At 42.5% G+C, this 22,276-nt stretch overlaps 1 protein-coding gene across 1 annotated transcript; it reads right to left on the reverse strand.

The window, feature by feature from the left end:
• Positions 1 to 2,515: 2,515 nt before the first annotated feature.
• On the reverse strand, positions 2,516 to 22,021 carry kcnk2a (potassium channel, subfamily K, member 2a). The gene is made up of 6 exons (XM_031580844.2): positions 21,684 to 22,021; positions 17,725 to 17,842; positions 12,733 to 12,893; positions 10,811 to 10,997; positions 9,155 to 9,294; positions 2,516 to 5,035 (listed from the first exon to the last, which is right to left on the reverse strand). Exons 1-6 carry the CDS (start codon positions 21,870 to 21,872, stop codon positions 4,709 to 4,711), a joined length of 1,122 nt encoding a protein of 373 aa, XP_031436704.1. The 5' UTR covers positions 21,873 to 22,021; the 3' UTR covers positions 2,516 to 4,708.
• Positions 22,022 to 22,276: the final 255 nt, after the last annotated feature.

Here is a 22,276-nt window from a genome sequence, read left to right on the forward strand (position 1 = left end):
TCCCATTAACTGATACATCGCCTCAACATTTTCCTCATCTCTACTGTTATCTGTCTGAGGAGCTACACCACATGGTGTCCTCGCCACTGGGCATGTATTTGACAGAGGCCCATCAAACTGTGAGAAAAGTTCCTCAATGTCGCAAATGGTTTCTGGCTGCGCTTGGTTTAACCATTTTTTGGCAAGTAAGTCAGAATGGTGTGCTATTATTGTCGGTAAAGAATAGGGGTGTCTTAGCTCTCAGGTCTCACGCGTTTGGTGAGCTGCGCTGTAAATTCCCAACACCCCCCCTGCAGCAATCTCCATTAATGTGTGTCCAGTCATGTCAAGCCCTCACTCATGTCTTCGGCTTCTTTTCTGCACACTTGGCCCAAGGCTGCTACCTTTCTTTAGGGCAAATGGACCATCATGCGAGGGCCTAAAAATAGCACGGCACAATACCAGCACAACGCTCTAGTTAACATGCTTGTGTTGAGGAAAGGGGGGAGGGCACTACAGTAGTCAGAAGAACAGACATTAATCTACAGCATGGTTGCTTCCAAAAGCCCTTTCCCCCCCCTACATCAAAAATAGATGCGCGTACTGTACTGTGAGAAAAAAATAAACAGCTTAATCACATGTGCCACAGATCGCATGCGCTGAGATTTAACAAACATTTCAGAGAAGGTCTTGGTATCACTTTATGTACTATGCCATTAAGTATACAGTAACAGTAACACGCCAGTTATCAATTCCTATCACAGCTGATGCACTGTTCTTTAATATACCTAAACCCTAAACTTAAACCGAAACACTGTCCTTCAAACACTATAATTGCCATCATGGCGCTATAATATAAAGTGTTGCGAAGAATTCTGTCAGGGTGCACCTAATATAGTGTACTATGGACTGTATCCTTATTCTAGTATCAGCCACAGTAATTATAATGCAGCAAGTAAATAATGCTTACTACAGCTTTCTCCGACTGCCTCTAGAGAGTTAGGGAGGGATTCAGGGATTCTAACTGTAGGGCTCATGTGTATTGAGTCCTGCTCAGATTTTCCTCAGTGGTAGACAAAAGGTTCTCCACCCTTTGAGTCCTGAAGTACATGGCAGTTTTTTTTTTTTTTTAAGTTTTTTGAAGTGACATGACACACAGTATGCCGAATCTCGATAAGGCAATCATGGAATGTTTTCTGAATAATACATTCCACCATGTTCCTCTCCTAACTCAATTATACATAAGAGCAATCTATTGTCACCCGACACACTGCTCTAAGAAGCCTCCCTCACAACAGCAGTTCATTATTACCAGACTTTGCCACAAACCCAAACATAATGAAAATAATTCAAAATATATCATTTCTATTCACCTCAGTGTAATGCACACAACACAAAAAAATCTTTTTTTTTCCTCTTCTTCACAAGCGTTATCTTTTGTGATCAGATTTTACTGTCAAGACAAAAACCCCATTTCCACTGAACCACATGATGTAGACACTGTGAAGTTCACGTGAGAGAGAGCTGTGTCCCAGTACGCTGTGTCCCAGTACACTATGTTTGTTCTGTTCAACCACGTATGCAGAATGAGTCCAGCTCTGGTGAACCCAAATAAGACTAGGGGCCTGAGCGCGAGGATTTAATATTTGCCACTATGCCTGCAAATCGCATCCCATGTTGACACTGGGCACCTAGACATGCTTATTCAATAATCACTTCATGCTCGAAAGGCACCACTCTCATTGGCCAGTGATGACGGAAAGGTTTCCGGTTAGCGTCCAGCCAACTGCATGGGAGGGAGTCAGGACAGAAGGCAAATCCATTTCCCACAGGCGTTTAAGAACTCTGGCTCACCACAGGAAAACCCAGCAACCTGACAATCCACCCAAAAGAAAGATTTTCAAAAGCAAGGGTGGAGGGAACTCACAAAGGCTTGCAAGCCAGCAGGCAGCATGATACTTTTGAAACCAACACTAACATGAGTATTCTCTGCAGAGTCTCTCAGTCTGTGGGTAAAATCAGTGCATTATTTAAACTGTGGTAAGCAACAAACATTTTTGAACACAAAAAAACCTGTTACAAATCCTCATATATTTTAAAGTTAAAGGTGATTTTGACGATAAAACACAATATGAAAAACTGAATAGCAATTTCAGCTACATATGAATAACATTTTGTGTTTATTTCTGTTTGTTATCTCCAGCACCATGACTGACAACAGTGTAGAAATGTTACAAACAAAACAATAAAAAAAGAAATTCTCGTTCAAAGCTTCAACATAACAGAGGTATTAGCATATCATGAGGGAAGCCTGAAGTTAATTTAGTTCTGAACACAGCTAAAAGTATTTTGTTAGTACAAATCAGTATAAAACCATGCTAACTAAACCTCAAGACAGAGCAGCAAAGACAAAGTAAAGGCAAGAGAAACAGATTCACTATGGCACTGCTGTTGAAACAATCAAATGACACCTCAAGACCTAAAATGACATTTTATACTGTCATCTACTGATCCTAAATCATAATCAAATTTGCTTTATGCATTACTCCAATAATGATTTTTTTTCTCCTTTCCTTTCAAATGTATGTCTTATACATGATTGTTAATACTGTTTCTTCAATGTAATACTTGTTTCGATAATCTGATGTCTTTGTCTTCTTTCGAAAAAAGCTTCCTTTGTAAAATTAGGGTTGCTATCAGTAGGGCACAGGACCATTAACATTATGTGCTATGTGTGTGATAACATTGCAAATTAGGATGGAAATGCAATATCTTTACATAACGTAAATACAAAATCATTCATGGTGACAGAAATCATCAGTGTACACAATAGCATTTTTGTAACTAAAAGGCTGTTAAATAAAAGTGCATTTTTGAATGGCAGGTGTGTGTATTTTTTTTCTTCGTCTTCTTTCACACGGTCATCTATATGGATTGGGTTGTGTTGTCATGATTACTTCTCTGTTTCGAGACCTCTTCATTATCAACTCAATAGGCTTAGCAGAAAGAGGTAACATTATGCTAACATACCAACCACCCCCATATGTTCCTCCAACCCAATTGGTACAGCAAGGTGCTGGGTAGGATTTGAGACCCAGTGAGCATATTAGAACTGACAGCTAACATGCTAACAATGCTAAAATCATTGGTTTGATTCCAAGGGAACAATCACACTGATCAAATATATAAATATAAATGGGTTTCAGTATCCCTCGAGCAACTAGCTATCATCATTTTGGGGTTCTCGTAGAACTGGCTAGTGGAACACTCAAGGAATATCTGATCCCCACATGTGGTATTGGCATGTTAACAATATGACACCTCCCTCAAAATATCCCCCATTGTCTTCATACATATAACTACTTATGTTTTATTCAAGTAACATTCAAAGTCATTCCTCTCTGTGCCTCTCTCTGCAAGTTACATTACAACTAGTCAAAAGCCTCTAGTACAGTATTCCCCAACGATTTATGATAGAAAAAACAGTCCTGTATGTGATCACTTCAGTATGAAAAAGTAGATGTGCTTGATGATAAAAAAAATGAATCATCCATTGAACAGTCTGACGAGCAGTGACTTAAAAGGAGCCATTTCCCCCACATCAATTTAAGAAATGATTTGACTTGAGAAAAGCACAGATAGAGGCAAACGACAGGCAAACCACAAAGCAGTTTCCCCTCACTCTGTCTGGTCAATGAGAGTCAGCTGTGTCATTATTTCATGTCTGCCAATAACAAACACAGCATGTGCTACTTACTGCACTGAACTTATCTAAAAAAGGCACCCACATTTGATCAGGGTGCTTAACATTTGGCATTCGCATAAAGTGTTTGTACTGTGTTTTGCTGTGGACAGTGTCTCACACCTTCCATTCTGTAACCAATGTTTTGAGCCACCCTGTAACAAGCGAAAAGAAATACCCACAAAAATAACAATTAAACTGCTGAGATCAGATCGATTCTTGTTTCTGCTTGTCCGCAGCTAAAAACGAATATGCCCACTTTAAAAATCTTGCTAGATGGCTCTTGGTCTACAGGTCTAGAAAGTCTCTGGCACCTCAATATGCTGACAGTGCTGTGGAGGCGAACCATAAAAATCCATAAAAGTATGTTGAGACTCAGGCAAGGGGTTCAGAGCAGAAACAAGCAGAAATGCAGAGACTGGTTTTCTGCCTGTTCTGTCTTTGCTCAGCAACTAATGCATATTCAAATGTATTACCCCATATGAAAACAACACTTCTTTTAACTGTAGGAAACTCTTCAATAAGCAAAAGAGCAAAGATGGAGGACTTTTCGCATTTTCGTTTGGCATGCACACATTTTTGGGAAAGAAATGACTCCTCAAAACACTTAAGGCACAAGTATTATTCCTTGGTTTACAAAAGAAGAGGAAAATTAAAAGAACAGATATGGAGAGACTGGTTTTGCTTTCTCGTGAAAGAACATTGGCATCTTCCCCCCAATCAGTTACAGACAGACCATTTGGCTGGTACAAGGCATAAAGTGACCTTTCAGTGTTCTGGTACATTGATAATGGCAGACCCATTCTTGTCCAAGAAAGCATGCGACCAACGGTGATGAAAGTTTGTCGTTTTGGATCGTGACTGCTTCCGATCAGTAACACACACACACGGAGATGATACTTGGTGATGTAAATCCATTTCGACACAGCTGGCATTTGGTACAATTTAAAACAGGTGGCACTGGCCGTGGCGCGGGCATCAGATGGTTCATTTGATGTGTTCGATGATGGCTATCTCCCCCCGCTCTGGGCAGTCCAAGCCGAGACCATTCAAGTATAGGCTGCTGTTTCTGGTGAGGGGCGGGAGGGAAAAGTCCCCATCCCGCTCGTCAATGAAGTTGACGGACAGGGTCCGCTTGCCCGGGGTCATCTCCAGCGTGTTGTTGAGGCCCAGCTCGGACGACAGCTTGCGCTTGATAGACGCGGCCCGCTGGAACTTGTCGTAGATCTCCACGCTGAGGCGCCGCCGTGTCTCCTTGAACTCCGCCGAGACATTGGCCGTCCACTCGGCTGCGTGGGCACGGATCTCGCCAACCTGTTGCGGAGGGGAGACGAGAAAAGTGGGCAAACCACATTTAAGTCACACACCTGATTATGAATCTACTTTGTGTTAAAACAAGACAATGCCAACATTCTACCTGTAGTTTGCTAAGGCCAGGGTCAAAGGCAGTGGCTGGAGTTGTATTTCAGGACATGGCATACATTGAAGTGTGGGCTGGAGCAGGTACAGAATATAATCACATGTTCCTGTCTAAGACGAAGGGGGTTATGACTTGGCATGTTTGTCTGACGTCTGTAATGCTGGCCAATGCTGTCTCCAGGAAGTGTCCTCAAATGCATACATACAATTACAGTGCCTACGCGTGCTGCATAAATTGACTCCATGAAGAAAATTCAAGCTAATTTGACTCCCTATTCACACGTTGTAGCCTAAGGCCTTTTCCTCAAGTTATTTATCTAATGAGTACACAGGAAATCAGACACCAACATTCACTTTCTAATGTAAGTTGTTCATTCATGCTAACTGACCCTTAACCCTTAGATGAGTTACTTGGCAGCTACTGTACACTAACAGTCCATTTTTGCCTCTTCACCTTAAAGAATACATTAGGAGAGAGGGCATGGCAAATGGTTAGCTCTACAGTTCCTCTGCAACATTTAATGCACCCAGAGGACACATACAGTATATTATGAATGAGCATTGGCCGTAAGTGGGTCATTGAAACGTTTTATTTGCATTAAACTCAATGCTTGCCAACTGCCTTCTTTCATTGAGAGACAAGGCCATAGATGGAATCAGCAGATTCTGGGGTGGTACTGAGTACTGTAGAGTACAGGGGCAAGAGGTAGCATTTAAGCACAGCAGCGTGTATGCTGTAACATACGGAATAACAAGAGAGTAATAGGCCATTGATACTTTGCAGGTACTAAGGTTAGTGTTAGTATACATATGTAGATAGTATATATATATATATATATATATATTATAGTATATAAAGTTGTGACAGAGTGATAATTATAATAAGTTTGATACACTGTGCTTACTGGTATAATAAAAATGTATCAAGGCTGATGCAATATAAAGCTTTACCATTTTCTCTAACAATTATAATGCTTTACAGAAGGTACCACAAATACAAGGTACTAAGTGTTGATATCACAAAATTATTTTAGTTCCGTACAAGGGCTTTCATGAAACCAAGGCCGAGTCCTCAGGCCTGCCATTTTAAATGCTTTCTCTCTCTCTCTCTCTCTCTCTCTCTCTCTCTTTCTCTCAGCTTCTATGATTGTGACAAGGCAATTTGACTTTGGGAAACTAGGCACTAATTGGCCGTTTGCATTTCATATTCCGCTAGATGAAATTCACTTTTTAAATGTTCTTCCCATGTTGCATTGGTTCTGTCTGTAAAAACAATGCAGTCATTTCCCAACGTGCTACCGCATTAAAACAGAATAAACAAAAAGGGTCACAATGGGCTCTGTAGTGAATACGCTGTATACTCTTACATGAAACTGGAACATATTGCATCACTTCTATTTAAATGGCTGCATAAATGGCAGGCAGAGAAATCAAAGAGAATTGGTATGAAATGAACACTTTACATCATGCTCTGACATTTTGCCTCTGATTACAACAAAAATAGGCTCAGGTCCATAGGCCCTGGTCTGTTTCTTGGCTGCCAATTTTGTCATCCATCATCCATTTCAGTCTAAAAAAAAGTCCTGAAGGCTCAAACACTTAGTGATCTATATCAATACATCACAGGCATTCGTGTGCTTCTCATGAACCTTTTGACATCCAACAAGCAGCACAAAACTTTCAGTATGATGTAACCGAACGTTCAGGCGACACAGGTCGTGTGTGATCCTCCTCACAGACAGTTCTTCACTAATTGCCCCTACTGGTGACGGGGGCCGCAGAGGCCGAGTGGGGGAAACTTCCAGAGGTGTCGGTGGTGGCAACCCTAAACAACGAATAAAGTCATTATAATTCCAGGGCTCTGCATTGCCAGGGATGCATCACAAAAGCATCAGACATCGCCAGAAACCCTTCAGAGGCCCTTTGTCAAAGAAGATCTATGACGGGCAGCACAGGAAGCTTTGTCTCAGGATGGAGGCTGTTGTTGGGATGAGGCTTTGGCGTGTACACAACATGATGGTGATCACTGGTGCTTGAGTATAAAGAACTAGTCTTTGCTATGGGGGTTGGGGGATGGAGGGAGGGTGCTGAGGAAGACTTTTTTTAGCTGCTGGGCACACAGCATTACAGTGCTTTACTGAGAGGGTTCTCCATCCTCTTTGGTCTGGGGCACAACTGGCATTTTGCTGGACATTCCCCGCTATGCCAATCACACTTCAACAGAACAGAGAGAGAAAACAGGAATAGAAATGCTCTAAGAATAAATAAAAAACCATACGTCAAGTTATCCTGAAAAGGCCAGTTGCGCAACAGGAGAAAATATTTCAGGCAGTAATTCTTGGGGGTTTATTTCATTGTAAGCCCTTTTCAAGACTAACATTTTTTTAATTCCACATTTTTGTTTCTTTCTGCTCCATATGTGAATGCCAGACACATGTTCCTTTCCTCATACAACCTTAAATATGAAATGGACGGTATCACTGTTATTCTGTGATCATTGTCAAATTGGATCTGATCCTTTCTATTGAGTCCTTCTGTTTCTTAAGATCAACCAGCATTGTGTCAAATTATTTTACAGTGACATTCTTCGGCATTAAACTGTTTTGTTTCAAATCATTGTACACAAAAAGAGATAGCAGTACGATTCAAAATTGCAATAAGGTGTAATCCATTTGTCCACAGCAAGAAGGACACCATCTCCTCCATATTACTTTCACTGCTTATAGCTCATTAGCCTGATGTCCCGCTGGCAATATGCTTCAGGAATTAGTGGTCATCAGTGCATTTGTACTGAGGTTACTTGGCCGTTTAATGATCTTCCAGGACTGTCATAAAGACTTGGATGAAGATATAGCATGATTACCAGAGGTATCACCGATCCGGAACAATACACAGCAAGACAAGGATCAATGACATTGATCCTATCTGTGTCGCAAATCAACGCAAAGATCAATACATGAGCCTAAAGGCAGCTGGGCATTGTGTCTTTTACAACTGGGGACGCAAATACATCTGAGCCCATGAAACATGGTGCCCCTCATGGGAAGTTAACGCACGGTAAACTTGTCCAGATAAGGCTGCACTTAATGAAAAATAAACACTGCCAATGAGCGAATGTTCGATTCCCACGACGCACGGCCAGAGATGTGTTTTATAGTGTCTCCTTTTTGTCCAGCGCTGGGCAAACAGAACAGTGAGTACAGTCAAAGCCTGCCTTACAGCAAGAACTACTTTCCGTGGGACAAATCTGTGATGGAAAACCTGGGGAGGTGGGCTTATTTTGAGTAAGTTCATGATTTAATATGAGTCTTCACAGACAATGTCCCTCAGCTAAAAAATCTTTCTCCAGAGCAGTGGAGAGCAGTGGAGGTCATATATATATATTGTGTTTATATTCAGATTATGTTCATCCTGTGGTTCAGGCCCGTGATGGTACTGTGTAATGTAAAATATGATCAATACACACTTCTCTGCATATATTAATATTATCCTGAAAATAAAGGGCTCAGCCCAGTCAGTGCAGCAGCTTTGGACTCAAGAGGCTGCTCTAAAATGAGGAAATATTGTCTGTCCTGTGCTCACTGCTTACAGTTTGGGAAACAAACACTCCCCCTTACTTTATGCACAGTGTTTGATTGTTAGATTTTTTTGGAGATAAAGCTTTCAGAGAAGTCTTTTCTAGAATAGATGTCCAAATCCCAAGTACTTTTGTTTTGTTATGTACAGGAAAAGATGTTCAGTTCCTTGCTATTGGTTGGGGACTTCCAACAGCTGCCAATCCTCACTGTCACATGCAAGTATTCATAGCCGGCAAACTAACCGATATAACAACTGCCCAACCATAGATACAACAAACAGCGCACAACTGCCCAACCATAGATACAACCAACAGCGCACAACTGCCCAACCATAGATACAACAAACAGCGCACAACTGGCTGGAGACAGCCGCATCATGAGCCTGATGTTGTACCCGGGATCTGTAAATCTGAAACATGAGATAAATATGACTTACCTCTTCTTTTGTTTTCTTGGATATGACCCTGAACCAGTCACCTATCATACTCAGCACCGCAGCAAAGTAGGCGAGACCGACGAGGATCCAGAACCACACTACGGGTTTATAACAGTCTTGATACTCAATTTCTGACCCACCTGTAAGAAACACAGGATTCACACACTTACACAGGGCTCATACAGAGTCTACACAGGATTCACACACTTACACAGGGCTCATACAGAGTCTACACAGGATTCACACACTTACACAGCGCTCATACAGAGTCTACACAGGATTCACACACTTACACAGGGCTCATACAGAGTCTACACAGGATTCACACACTTACACAGCGCTCATACAGAGTCTACACAGGATTCACACACTTACACAGCGCTCATACAGAGTCTACACAGGATTCACAAGGGTGTTGTGAGGGTGACACTCGCTGCTGACATGTTTGTGTGACATCCTTTGTGATGTCCCTTTGCCAAGTGGTTGAGCAAGGTGACAAGAACACCAAAGTCAGGGGTTCAGCTCCCAGGGAACACGCACATCCTAATGCAACCTTATAATGTGTGCCTGTGCTGTACGTTGCTTTGCATAAAACCATCCAACAACAATATAATGCCAATAAACGTAAAAGCATCCCTTTTTTCATCATCCTTTTTCCACAGTATATTTCCGGATATCGACTGCATCAGTGCATGTCATGTTTGTTATAATGTCACCTACTTTAAGAATCTTGTTCTTAAAATGTCACTGACATGTTCAGTGAAATGTCACTGCCAATAGTAATGCTAACTATAGACAGAAAAAGTCTATATTTGTATCTGCCCACTCACAACATCTATTTCAGTACACAGTGACCTCTCAGATGACACACAGCAGGCTGGCTGCAGCACCGCGACCTTACGGATGGGGTGAACACCAAGAGTGACAGGCCCCTCTCTTAGTGTGATAGAGGGTCCTTGGGGAGACACCCTTCCGGATGCTTCTGACATGTGTCCATGGACCAGGATGATGGTCATGCTCCTATGCTCCGATGCTGTGCTCCTATGGCCCTAATAAAGCGATTTACGGCAGGTCGCTTCTGTCACAAAAATGATTTTATGTGCACAGTGTCAACATAAGAGTGCGATTATTAATGTTTCGTCAAATCAGCCTACCTTGGCAACATATGGCTGTGCACCTTTTGTAAAATTTACAACTACTTATTTGATCCATAAAGTCTGGCGGTAGTCATAGCAGTTAAGATTGTCTATAGAGTGCCTGTTTTTATTCACAGAGCAGCACTCAGATGGATTTTTTTTGTCTTAAGCTTTTTTTTATTCAGCGCTCATCCAATACACCAAGCATACCTCAAAGTATCAGCAAATATTGAACTCTACTTCTTTGCTGGTTGTTTATACTCTATCTAAAAAATTCAGAAAAATAATATAATTTCTCATCATGTCAACACTACCTATTCTGTCTATAACACTAAAAAACAGACACACACACACACCCATCTACTGACACACACACACACACACACACACACACACACACACACACACACACACACACACACACACACACACACACTCACACACACACAGATACATACACAAACCCAATAAATGAACAATGCAGTGTTGGAAAAACCAACACAGACATCTCTCTCTTTACCTGCCACAAAGTCCCCAAAGCCGATGGTGGTCAGGGTGATCACCACGAAGTAAAGTGAATCCAGGGTGCTCCAGCCTTCGATGTGCTTGAATATGACGGCGGGGAGGGCCACGAACAACAGGCACCCGAAGAGGATGAACAGGACTGTGGACGTCACTCGGATTTTGGTTTGGCTAACATTCCACTTCTTAAAGAGAGACACAGACATCGTGCTGTCAAATACACGGGGACACTGAGGATGACAAGACTTGAGTGAAGTTAACAGTAGCCTGTGGACATAGAAGATCCGTCGTATAAACCTCCATTATGAGATAAAAAATGAGAAATATGTCTATCTGTTTAAATGTATACCTGACTATAGCATAAGTCACTTTGATAAACTTAAAGAATGCAAATGTAATTTTATAAATGCAAAGAGTTAAATCACAAGTCATCAACATGCATCATTACATGCATTTATAAAATACGCTTGTTTATGATTCTAATGATCAATCTAGGTCCATATCTACATGGCAAAATATAGGTTGCATGTCCACAGCCAAGTAACTGACCAACATTAAATATTCATGCAGTTATTTAAATTCTAATAAAATGTACGATGAGGAGCGATAGTTCATGCCAAACTCACTTACCATGTGATATCCCTGCACACTAACACACTATCACCAGTCATCACGTAGGATTTGATAAACAACACCATTACTTTTTTCCATTACAATAAATCCTCCATTCTTATTTCAACAAATACATTCATACACTTAAGCCACTGGACTTGTCATTGTTGGTTGTTGGCAGACAATAGCCATAATAAAACTAGCTTGGAGGACATTGAGATGGAGGAGCTCTCCTGCCAAACCAAGGGTCAGAGTGCCAAACCCATTATTATGCATTAGACCAAATTAGGATGAAAATATGGGAGGGAGCACAGCCATCCTTTCAACTTGGAGTGAACTAATTTCTGCGACTGTATTTGGAGGTGTGGTGCAAGATTTAAATAAATCCCATAGTAATTGTACAAATAAAGTCTGCTCGCATATAAACATATCCTTGCTTCAAACACTGCATACAATCTCTGACACTTGTTACTGAATAATTCAGTTGACTATTAGACCTTTAATGTCTTTCTGTTTGCTATTCCAGCTTAGCATTTTATTACTGCAGTAACACCCTTAAGTCGGAGCCGAAATGGAGAACCTGCATTGTTTGTGTAAATTAGCTGAACAGAGGAAGTAGCCTAAGCCTTAAGCTGTTTAGCATGCTCTGAGTCATCACAAGAATGAGTACAGAGCCAGTCACACCAGACAACTACTGGCCGGAGGGGACAGTGGTCCTGAGACAGGATGTGTAGCCTGGTTTGGGAGGGACAAGGTCGTAGCACATGCTGCATGTAGTTACAGTTAGACAGGCACAGCGACATATTTTGGGTCATATTTGTGTTATGTGTGCACACGCAGTTATAGTTATAGTTACAGTTATTTGATAGACACTATTGTCCAAAGTGTCTCATACAGATGAAACAGAAAAAAGTAACAAACCCTTGAAGAAGGACCTAGTAGATCCTTCTGAACTAATCTATTTTTTTTCCATTATAAGAATGCTGCCATAACTGTAACATCAATGGGATCATATGCAATGGGATCAGTTGAAGGAGAGCAGCAGATGCAAGTTGGTACCACAGTATCATTTCAGATCATGTTAATGATGGACACATTACATCCTTCTCAGACAGATAACAGTCTCCTAAACTAGACCCACTCAATCATATTTTCTCTGTTGATGAATGGAAACTATGGCCTCATGGCCTCATGTCAACATTCAGCAAACAAATCAAAACAGCTTCATCCAAATACCCTACATTTCCAACAAATGCTAGCGCACTCACTCACCACAAACATCTTCTCAACTTTGGCGCACTCACTCACCACAAACATCTTCTCAACTTTGGCAATGCCTTTCCCAAAAATGGTGCCCAGCTGGTCCCCTACACCAGCCAGCAGGAAGCCAAAGAGCGGGATTCCCAGAAGGGCGTAGATGATGCAGAAGATCCTTCCCCCTTTCGTGTGAGGGGAGATATTCCCAAAACCTTTAAAAAAAAAACAGGAAGCGGGTAATGAAAGCTGGGCTGTGTGACTGATCATTAAAACAATTAAAGATAAACAAAGAGAGTGATTAAATTAATGAAACAAAAATAGCAATAAAAAGGTGTGACCGCCTCAGTGTAGGTTTAAGACTTTTTTTTCTTATTTTGTTGGTGTTTAAGCCCCTGAGACCTCTGAAACTCATTAATAATAAAATCAATGAAACCATAAAATAATAAGCTGTAATGTTATGACCCACTAAGTTATTATTTAATTTAATTTATTATACCACTAGGTTGCAGAGTTATATTAGGCCATACACAATATGTTGGGTTACATTTGACTTCCTCTTTCTGCTTCCTGTCTCTCTTTTTTTCCCCCTGTACCCCTTCCTCTCTCCTTGAGTTCTTCATAGAGTTCTTATGTAATTCCTGGTTACTCTGTAATACTCTACCACCTACTAAACACATAGAGATATACAGAGATATCGGTCAGTGAGGAGGCAGACATGGTCATATCCAAATCCTATCGCTAATGTAAGGAATGTAATTTACATATTGCAAATGATCCTTGGTACTACAACACTAAAGTAGCTGAAAGTCTGCATTAAGACAAACATCCCGTTTAGAAACTTCCGTATGCTTTGTATTAAGGAGCACGTCCCACTACTATACGAAATCTATGCATTAAGTCCTTGTAAATAATTCAGACATTCATGACTTTTCATTTCATGATAGGCTTTGCATGCTTAATCCTGAATCATTTATTTGAAATATTTCATAAAAATGCTACATGGCTACACTTACATCCAGAGTAACATCATAACAAGCATTATGATGAGGTTATTTTGGATTTCAACAATCCCTACCAACCCTCCCATAACACACTGAAATGATACAACGAAGGATAAGGTGCGAAAAACGCGATTTCCTAACCCAGCACAAAGCCAGTCTCACAAAAGGTCAGAGGATACAAAGAAGCTCCTCAAATGAGAATTGGGTTTGGGCTGGCTCATTTATCTGCTCAGAAACGTTTTAAGGCTTTCCAGTAGATTATGCAGACAATCTCCCCTATCCCCTGGGGTTTACCGAGCCCGGCTGCAGCTCCTCGCTCGTGCTGCCCGAAGAAAAAGGAATGGAGGCGAATAGATAAAAGCAGCTTGCAGATGTGAATGGTCTAGCATTCTGGAGGAGAGGTATTGATTTTGAATGAAGTGACCTACAAAAAACTATAAAACTCTATTTCTCTTATTGGTGCAAGTATTTCATTGAAGTATTCAGTATGTATCTAATTTATGTATGGGTCTTATCGAAAGTTGTTATAGGACATACTCCAGTGATTCTTGCCATAGTCTCAATATCAGCAGTTCCGTAAGCCAACCAGGGTTGAGTTAGGGCATGAGTCTGTCTCTTTTTCTTCTCCTTTTCAATCCACTACTTCAGGAATGTACAAAATAACGCAAAAACACAAACCAGAGATCAACAATCAGTCTTTTGTTGTAAGTGGGGCTGGGAAATTATCCAGAAGTAAGGCACTGTTAGCCTAGCACCCATAGGACTCAGGTTCAAGTGCAACAGAAGGGAGGCTGACACTTTTGGCTCATTGAGCAGTAACACGCATCTTCGTGGCCTGCAGGCAGCACTCCATTCAAGAGCGAGAGTGGGAGAGAGAGAGAGAGAGAGAGAGAGAGAGAGAGAGAGAGTGAGAGAGAGGGACTTTACTTTACTTTTAAAAACCTTTGTTTAACAGCCATCAAACACCAACAAATCAGCCTATACCACTAGCTAAATGCAAGCCTACCAGAGTCATTAATGGTGACTATTTATCTCCCTGCACCCCATTTTTCCTGAAACTGAGCCAAGTTGTCTGTCAATCGATAAAGACCTGCCGAAGAAATGTTCAACCACTATTCTTAGCTCCACCAAAGACCTAAACATAGCTGTCAAGGCCATTTCACAGCCTTCATTTTTCCCCATTTTTAGAATGGCTAATTTGGCCTGTCCCACCAAAACGCTTGCCAACACAAATCGCTCCCGTCCAGCCTGTCTGTACCCACAACCATATTCAAACAAGGTTTTGGAGAACAGGAACCCAAACCCCATCAATGACCTCCCAAGTACCAACAAAAAGTGTAGCTAGGCTCGCACATTCACAAAATGGGTGAAAAACATTATCAGAAAGACTACAAAAGGAGTGACTGGCTGAAAACCGTGTCATTGAATCTGCCCACAAACCTATCTAATTAAACAATGGAGCACCCTCCACTGAAGATTCACCTGATCTTTTGGGCAGTGGGGAATGGGAACAGCCTCCATGAGAAAGAGAGAGAGAGAGAGAAAGAGCGGGAGAGAGCGAGAACAGAGAAAGAAAGAGAGAGAGGGAGGAGGAGGACGAGACACACCAACCTGTGTTTGTGTGTGAGAGCAAGGCAGACATAGACAGACAAAAGAAGGAAGAGAGGCCTTTGAGGTATGTATTGTATATACTGTATGTACTGTATATACATGTATATACTATATCCCATAAACCAGAGATGGACAACAGAGTGCATCTATATTTGTATAGGTGTAGAACAAAGCAGGAGAGAGACAGAGAAAAAGAAAAGAAAGGAAAGAACAGAACAGAAGAAAGAAAGACATTGAACAGAGGTATGAAAGAGCAGAGGTAAGAGAGAGAGCAGAGGACCCTGCAGGATTGCTGATAACTCTGTTGGGGAGCAGCTCTAGGATGGTACAGTATCATCATGTCTACAAAGCACAGGAGCTCTCAACTCTCATGTGTTCAATCTGAGCAAACACAGCAGAGACTACTTCATGAGCCACTGACCAGATGGGGGCCTCTGCATCTGCCGTGTGTATGTGTGCGTGTGTGCGTGTGTGCGTGTGTATGTGCGTGTATTTCCACGTATGGTTGTGAGTGTGGTGTATGCATGTGTGTGTGTGTGTGTGTGTGTGTGTGTGTCTCAGCATGCATGGATCTGTGTGTGTGTCTGTGTGTGTGTGTGAGTGTGTGTGTGTGTGTGTGCGTGCGTGCATTTGTGTGCACTCAGTGTTTGCTAGAGTGAGGGAGAGATGTGTGTGTGTGTGTGTGTGTGTCCATCTAGTGACTGAAATCCATGACTCAGCATGTTGCCAGTTTGCCAGCCCTGTTCTCTCTCTCTCTCTCTCTCTCTCTCTCTCTCTCTCTGTCTCTCTCCATCTCTCTCTCTCTCATCTCCATCCTGTGGCCATTAGAGTTGTAAATGTGCCGCTGTAGTTTTCATTGGCCATAAAAACTAACCGTCTGACCTTCCACGGGCTGCGGCTCAGTGGCATGGAAGTCAAACGTGTGGCATCTTGTAAGTGTTAATAAGAAAAAATGACTCCTATTAACTGTCAAATGACATAAAAATAAAAAAGTTATCTCTGTCAACAGAGTATGCAACATTGACAGGAAATTATGAAGAGTAAAGGGGTGATGCAGTGTTTTATGGTCCAACTAAGCCAGCCAAAGATCACACTATAAACTATTAAACTATAAACCCATACCCACTTCGTTTATGTCTTAAAAGCTTGAAAGTTGTACAAATCTGAAAATCTGATGGTAACAAGTGAAGCAGTTCAAATCAGCAGGCCAGAGAACCAAGCATCAAGCCAGCAGCCTCATTTCAATGTGTGAAAAGAAATTTGTAACACCGCTGTGCGTCGGGGTCCTGTTCGTCCCGTCGGGATTTATTTTGAGATAATGACCGCCGGACTATACATTATCCCTTACTTAATGACCAGCAAAAACAAACCATAAACTTCTGCATTAATTAATGGATTAACTAATGTAATAATCATATAATAAGGATTGTATTAATTCATGCAATGTCAAATACTGAAAGTGATGATGATAAGACACTATATCTTACTTTATTACTGTTAACCTCTGTTATTCAATGAAAGCTTAATCGGATCTGGGTGTAAAATGTTAACTGCGAATTCAGTTGTGTCCCACCACCTTAAAATACCCTCCCTCTTTCTCAACTATTAACCATTTCCAGGAACCCTTTTCTGTCTGGTCAGCCCAGTAACCACATCAAGTTAAATCAGTGTTATCACGAAACGATGCAAGGCACCTTTGATCTGTTGCGTGGCATTCGCCCCCCATGCCACTGATGCTGCCCATGCCACGCATGAGTCTCTTGAAGGGAGCTGCAGTTTCCACTCCATGCACAGCGCAGCTGAGAGAGGCTGTGAAACTGGACAGCTGACCCTCTTTCTGCACGCTTGGCTTTGCCTGCCCTGGCCTGGCCATGCCCATCAACACCTCCTCACCCAGGCGTGACTTCACCCGTCCGCCATTTTGGCTCTTTTCAATTAGCAGATGAGAACCAGAGCGTACCTTGTGCACAGGTGGTAACTATACACGGCTGGCATGGTAATAGCTGATTGATGATCAGCATGAGAGTAAAAAAGAGAGAGTGGAACTTCCCCCAAGGCAGGGATCTGAGGAGTGGATAGGAGAGGAGGGCTACAGAATCATAAGTGGCTCTGTGTGTTTCACACGGATTAAACACTGAGCAAAACAAGAAAAATAAAAAAAGCAAGAAGAGACCACTCAAAGCCACTCAAGTCAGACAACTTTTTCGCAGTGATAAACAGAGGTTGTGTGCTTGGCCTTGTCTGAGCCTACTAAATTGAATCTCACACCCAATAGAGATTGTCATAGATTGCCCACTGCTCCTAGGGGATATGGGGCCCAGAACTGAGGGCCTGAAGGGCTGAAGGGTTGAGGGCCTGAGGGCCTGAGGGCCTGAGGGGTTGAGGGCCTGAGGGGTTGAGGGCCTGAGGGCCTGAGGGGTTGCGTTCTTACCAATGGTGGTGATGACGGTCCCGGCGAAGAAGAAGGAGCTGCCCAGGTCCCACAGGCTGGACTCGTTGGAGGGGATGCCTGACGGGTTGACACCTGCTCTCATCGCTGACACCACTTGCTATGGGAGGAAAGAAAACAACAGAGTTCATCAACATGAGAGAAAGAGAAAGAGAGAGAGAGGGAGAGCGGATAAGGAGGGATTATACTGTTTTAGTCAAATCCCTTAGAGATCTGTCAAATCTCACACACAATAAATCACACATTAATTAATTACTCTAATATCGTCTCCACCACCATGTTAGCGAAATGAATGAGAAACAGGAAAAAGTCATTTAGAGCTACATCCTTTTGGGCAAAACTGACTGATGTTTTGTTGTAGAGCAAAAGCCACACATGTCCACACATCACAAACCCAAATCACACGCCACAAACAGAGCCAAGCAAACACTGTCCTGCTGCTCTGTAAATGACAGTGATTTTCTCCGTCTCAATTCGCTGCTCTGCTGCGTTGTAAGGAGATGGAGAGACAGTGGGGAGATGGAGTGATAGACGAGTGAAACACAATGAAACAGAGAGAAAGGGAGAAAAATAGAGGCAGACAAGAGATAAAAGGAAAGGGGGGGGGGGTGATTTTTATCAGTTAACCACAGCACCTCGTTCATCCACTGGGACAGAGGAACGGGGTGTGCACAGGGACCGCATCCAAGTGCAGCCCTAATTGCATTGGGCTTCAGACCGGTCACTGTCAAATCCTGCTTTCTCTTCCATCCCCATGCTGCAAAGCTGGGGTTGAGTGACCATTCCTTATGGACCACTGCCGTCACCTCTGGTTTCTGTTAGTAGACTCATAACTGGACCCAATTAGATCAATTACCAGGCTAGCGTAACACTCATTTTCATGTCTCCAAAGCTCCTCAATGTCCGACTGTCTAAAAATATCACCACTTCAGGAAATGGAACCTGACGGTCATTGTCTGCTGGAGGACTTGAGGTGCATGACTTATGTCTTTCTAGAGGATGGTCATGAGCAATTCAAACTATTTACGTCATGGTCTATAGAATGCATCCTAAGTGCAACCTCAGACGAGAGGTGGGGGGGGGGGGGGACGTAGCTAGCCTGACACCACAAGCCTCTCAATTGATGCACAGGGCTATTAGGAGCTTAAAGCTGCAAAGCTGAATAACCTGGAGCTCTCCATGGTCCTTAAGTCAGCGGCTTTCCTTCAGCTGCAAGTGAAGGCAACTTAAATATGTATGACATGTATGCACCGCGTCATGGAACTCACATGAACTTTAAACTTTAACCACATTTACATGAGAGAGTTAAAGCAGTCTACTGCAGCTGTATGACTTGGAGCAGGGAGCGTTTTTTGAAGTAGAATCAGACATTGCATTTGACTTGCATCTGATTCTAAATGGAGACATTGGCTTTGTTTCACAGAAGCATGCCATAAATAAAACACACAAACACATGCTTGCAAAGTGACTGCACTAAAATAGTCTGACGTAAAAGTGCCACCTGAACAGTAGGAGGCGCTGCGCTGCACCGCATTGCCGTTGTGTTGCGGCCATGTGTGTAGACAACCACAAACATCTATACATGACAAGACACTCCCAACACAGCCCCAACCCCGGACGGTGCACCCAGCCCATCCAAGCCCAGCCTCTGGTCTCCCTGACCTAGATACAGCGCAGGCAGGAGGACCCAGAGTTGCTGTGCAGCTGCGCAGTGCCCCTCCCTCTCCAGCTGCAGGACAGCCCAGCCAGAGTGCCTAGCAGAGGAGGGAGAGGAGGTGGGAGGAGGTGGGAGGGGATCGTTAGGGTGCTGTTTAGAGTCTAAGGGAAGTTAACGCCTTTGTCATTTTAGCTAAGAAGAAAGGTGTGCAGTGCTTTGGTATGTGCAAGGACACACATAAGTGTGTATACATACACACACACACACATGCACGCACACAAACATGCAGAAGTCCTGGGACATATGCTATAGACATACACACACACACACACACACACACACACACACACACAGACATTCCCTCTTTCACACACATATAGGCCATATTGGCACATTTCATGGAGAATTGGGCTTTAATTGGTGTCTCTCTCTCTTCTCTATGCTTGGGTTTAATGACAAGTAATGCCAATTAATGACAGAAAAGTGCTCTAAGAAAGTTCATGTTCATATACTTTAATTACCCCATCGTTCGTGTTGAGTGAATATTAGACATCCCCTGGGTTTTAAATACTAATTAATGACCGTTTAATGGTGTCCCAGATTGAAGCCGATTCTAGAATGGATCCCCATTGAATCGAGGCCAGAGCTGAGCCGAAACTGAGCCACACTCAGCTGCTATTGGAGGTGGATCATTATCTCCGTAGTCTGACAGAGGAAGACACTGCGATGTCAGTATTTCACATGTTACAGTAAACCTGCTTCTTACAGACTAGAAAGAGAATTAGTTTTCCTGTCACAAGACACATATCTGGAGTTGCTATTTTAATTGAAAAAAAAGTGGACTGAAGTGGACACGGAAGTGAAGACGCCAGCATAAAGCAGAGAAACTTAACTGAGAACTGAAACTTAACAGTCTCTGCTTTGTATAGATAATGCTATCCTTTTTTACATCACAGCACACACATTCTCGGCAGGCAAAAAGGAATTATAACAAATCCATAGAAGCCTCCTCATTCACTCCTCCAGGCTCTGTGCCTGCTGGCAGCCCAAAGCGCCACACTCCTCTTGGGAAGACCGGCTGGGTGGTGGTGAAGCAAGGGTGGGGGCACTTTAATTACCCCTCACACCAATCCCCCCCCCCCCCCCTCTAAATACTCTCCCTTCCATCTCACCTCCCGAAAGTGGAAAACAGGGAGGGCTCCTAGATTCGGCTGTGACTGAATTTCACAAAGAAGAATTGGTGAGAATAATAATAAACATAATAAACAACAGCTCCCCTAGCCAGAGCTTTGACTGGAGTGGCACTGCCACAGGGCAGCTTGCAGCAGCAGACACCTGTGAGCTCACAGGGGGAGCAATCCTGGTCCAGGCTTTGGAGGACTGTATACCTTTTGCAAGCATGGCTATAGTTTTCCTGTTGTGAGTTGATACATTTGCTGTGCTGGAACTACTGGACAGACACTTTTCAGTCATGCCATTGTCCTGCTGTTTATATAACCATTATGAGGGTATTTGGTTTCACCTATACAGCAATTAATGGCTGTCTTTTATGGTCCCTTTCTCTTGTGTCTCTATGTTATGCTCTATGGTCTCTTCTTCTTGTGTCTCTATGTTATGCTCTATGCACCTTTGAAGGGGAGTTTTGTTAAGATATATATATATATTAAAACAAAAACCTCACCTTTTCTGTTCTCACATCATCGAGGGGAAGGGGAAAGTGCATATTAATTATACACATAAAGAACTGCTTCTGCTTCCCTCTCTATGCGAAGGGCCCTAATCTTTTTAAGCAGAGTTCAAAATGAGTTTAAATATGGCCCTCACGTCATTCTGACAGAAGCTCCATAAAGATTCAATTTAATTTCAATTGATCTTCTCAACCTGGTTTCCAAAGGTTTCTCCCAGGTACATTCTTCATGCACTGGTAACCTTGGTGGTTTATGAAAAGCTAATGAACCTTTTCAATAGGGCTGTATTCCTGTATTCAATAGAAGTTTACATAATTGTACTAAGTCTAAGAAAAATGGTCTTTTGTCCACTCTGGTCAGGGAAGGGGGCTCATATAGTCTAACATATGTGTGCTGTCATTTTAACTAAATGAGTGTTTTCAGCAACCAGCTTCCAGTAGTAACTCTACTCTGCTCTGCTCTGCTCTACTCTACTCTACTCTACTTTACTCATGATGTGTGGGCAGCTCCCTATGTCTAGTTGAAAAGGAATTTACTTGATTTAACTTTTTAAAAGAATGAATGAAGACCCCCACCCAAAGAAACAAGTCATGCACCTTCACAAGTCTCTCCAGCTCCGTGGAGTTTACACAGGAGTGGTTGGCCAGGAACTCCAGCTTCTCTTTCAAGATGGCGTACTTCTGGGAGTTCTCATAAGGCTTCTCCAGGGCCTTGAAGACAGTGGCGCCGATGATCAGGTAGAGGACCACCAGGAAGAAGACGGCGGATACAGTCTTCCATTTCATGACCGATACCAAGGTGTCGCAGTCGTCACTCGAATTCAAGACGATGGGCTTGCTGGAGAAGGACAGGCGTGGCTTGGTGTTGTGAGTGGCTGATTTGGGATCCAGAAGATCGGGTGCAGCCACTGGAAGAACACAGATCAAACTTCTTGGCACTGGTAGGACAGAGGACAGGAAACACTGGTAACCTTGTTATATATTTTGAAGCTGTTATGATTAGTTACTGATAATTCATAATTGATCATTTGAATTACATGTTCAAGACATGGTTATGTCAGCCTTGTGATAAAGTGTTGCTGAAACATTTAGGCAATAACAAGAAATATTCCGTATTCCATGATGACCACGAGTCTATTCAAATCTGGTTAGGAAATGTCATATTAAATTTAGATTAAGGACTAGACCTT

This window comes from Clupea harengus, chromosome 14, assembly GCF_900700415.2.
Source record: "Clupea harengus chromosome 14, Ch_v2.0.2, whole genome shotgun sequence".
Lineage (NCBI taxonomy): Eukaryota > Metazoa > Chordata > Actinopteri > Clupeiformes > Clupeidae > Clupea > Clupea harengus.

What these genes read in the sequence shown, in the direction of transcription:
- kcnk2a (XM_031580844.2), bottom strand. Translation starts at nt 21,872, where the DNA reads ATGAAATGGAAGACTGTATCCGCCGTCTTCTTCCTGGTGGTCCTCTAC. An exon ending in AGCTGGAGAGACTTGTGAAG is followed by an intron (nt 17,843 to 21,683) that starts GTGCATGACTTG and finishes TTCCTCCCATAG; the next exon opens with CAAGTGGTGTCAGCGATGAG. An exon ending in AAGTTGAGAAGATGTTTGTG is followed by an intron (nt 10,998 to 12,732) that starts GTGAGTGAGTGC and finishes TCTCTCTTTAAG; the next exon opens with AAGTGGAATGTTAGCCAAAC.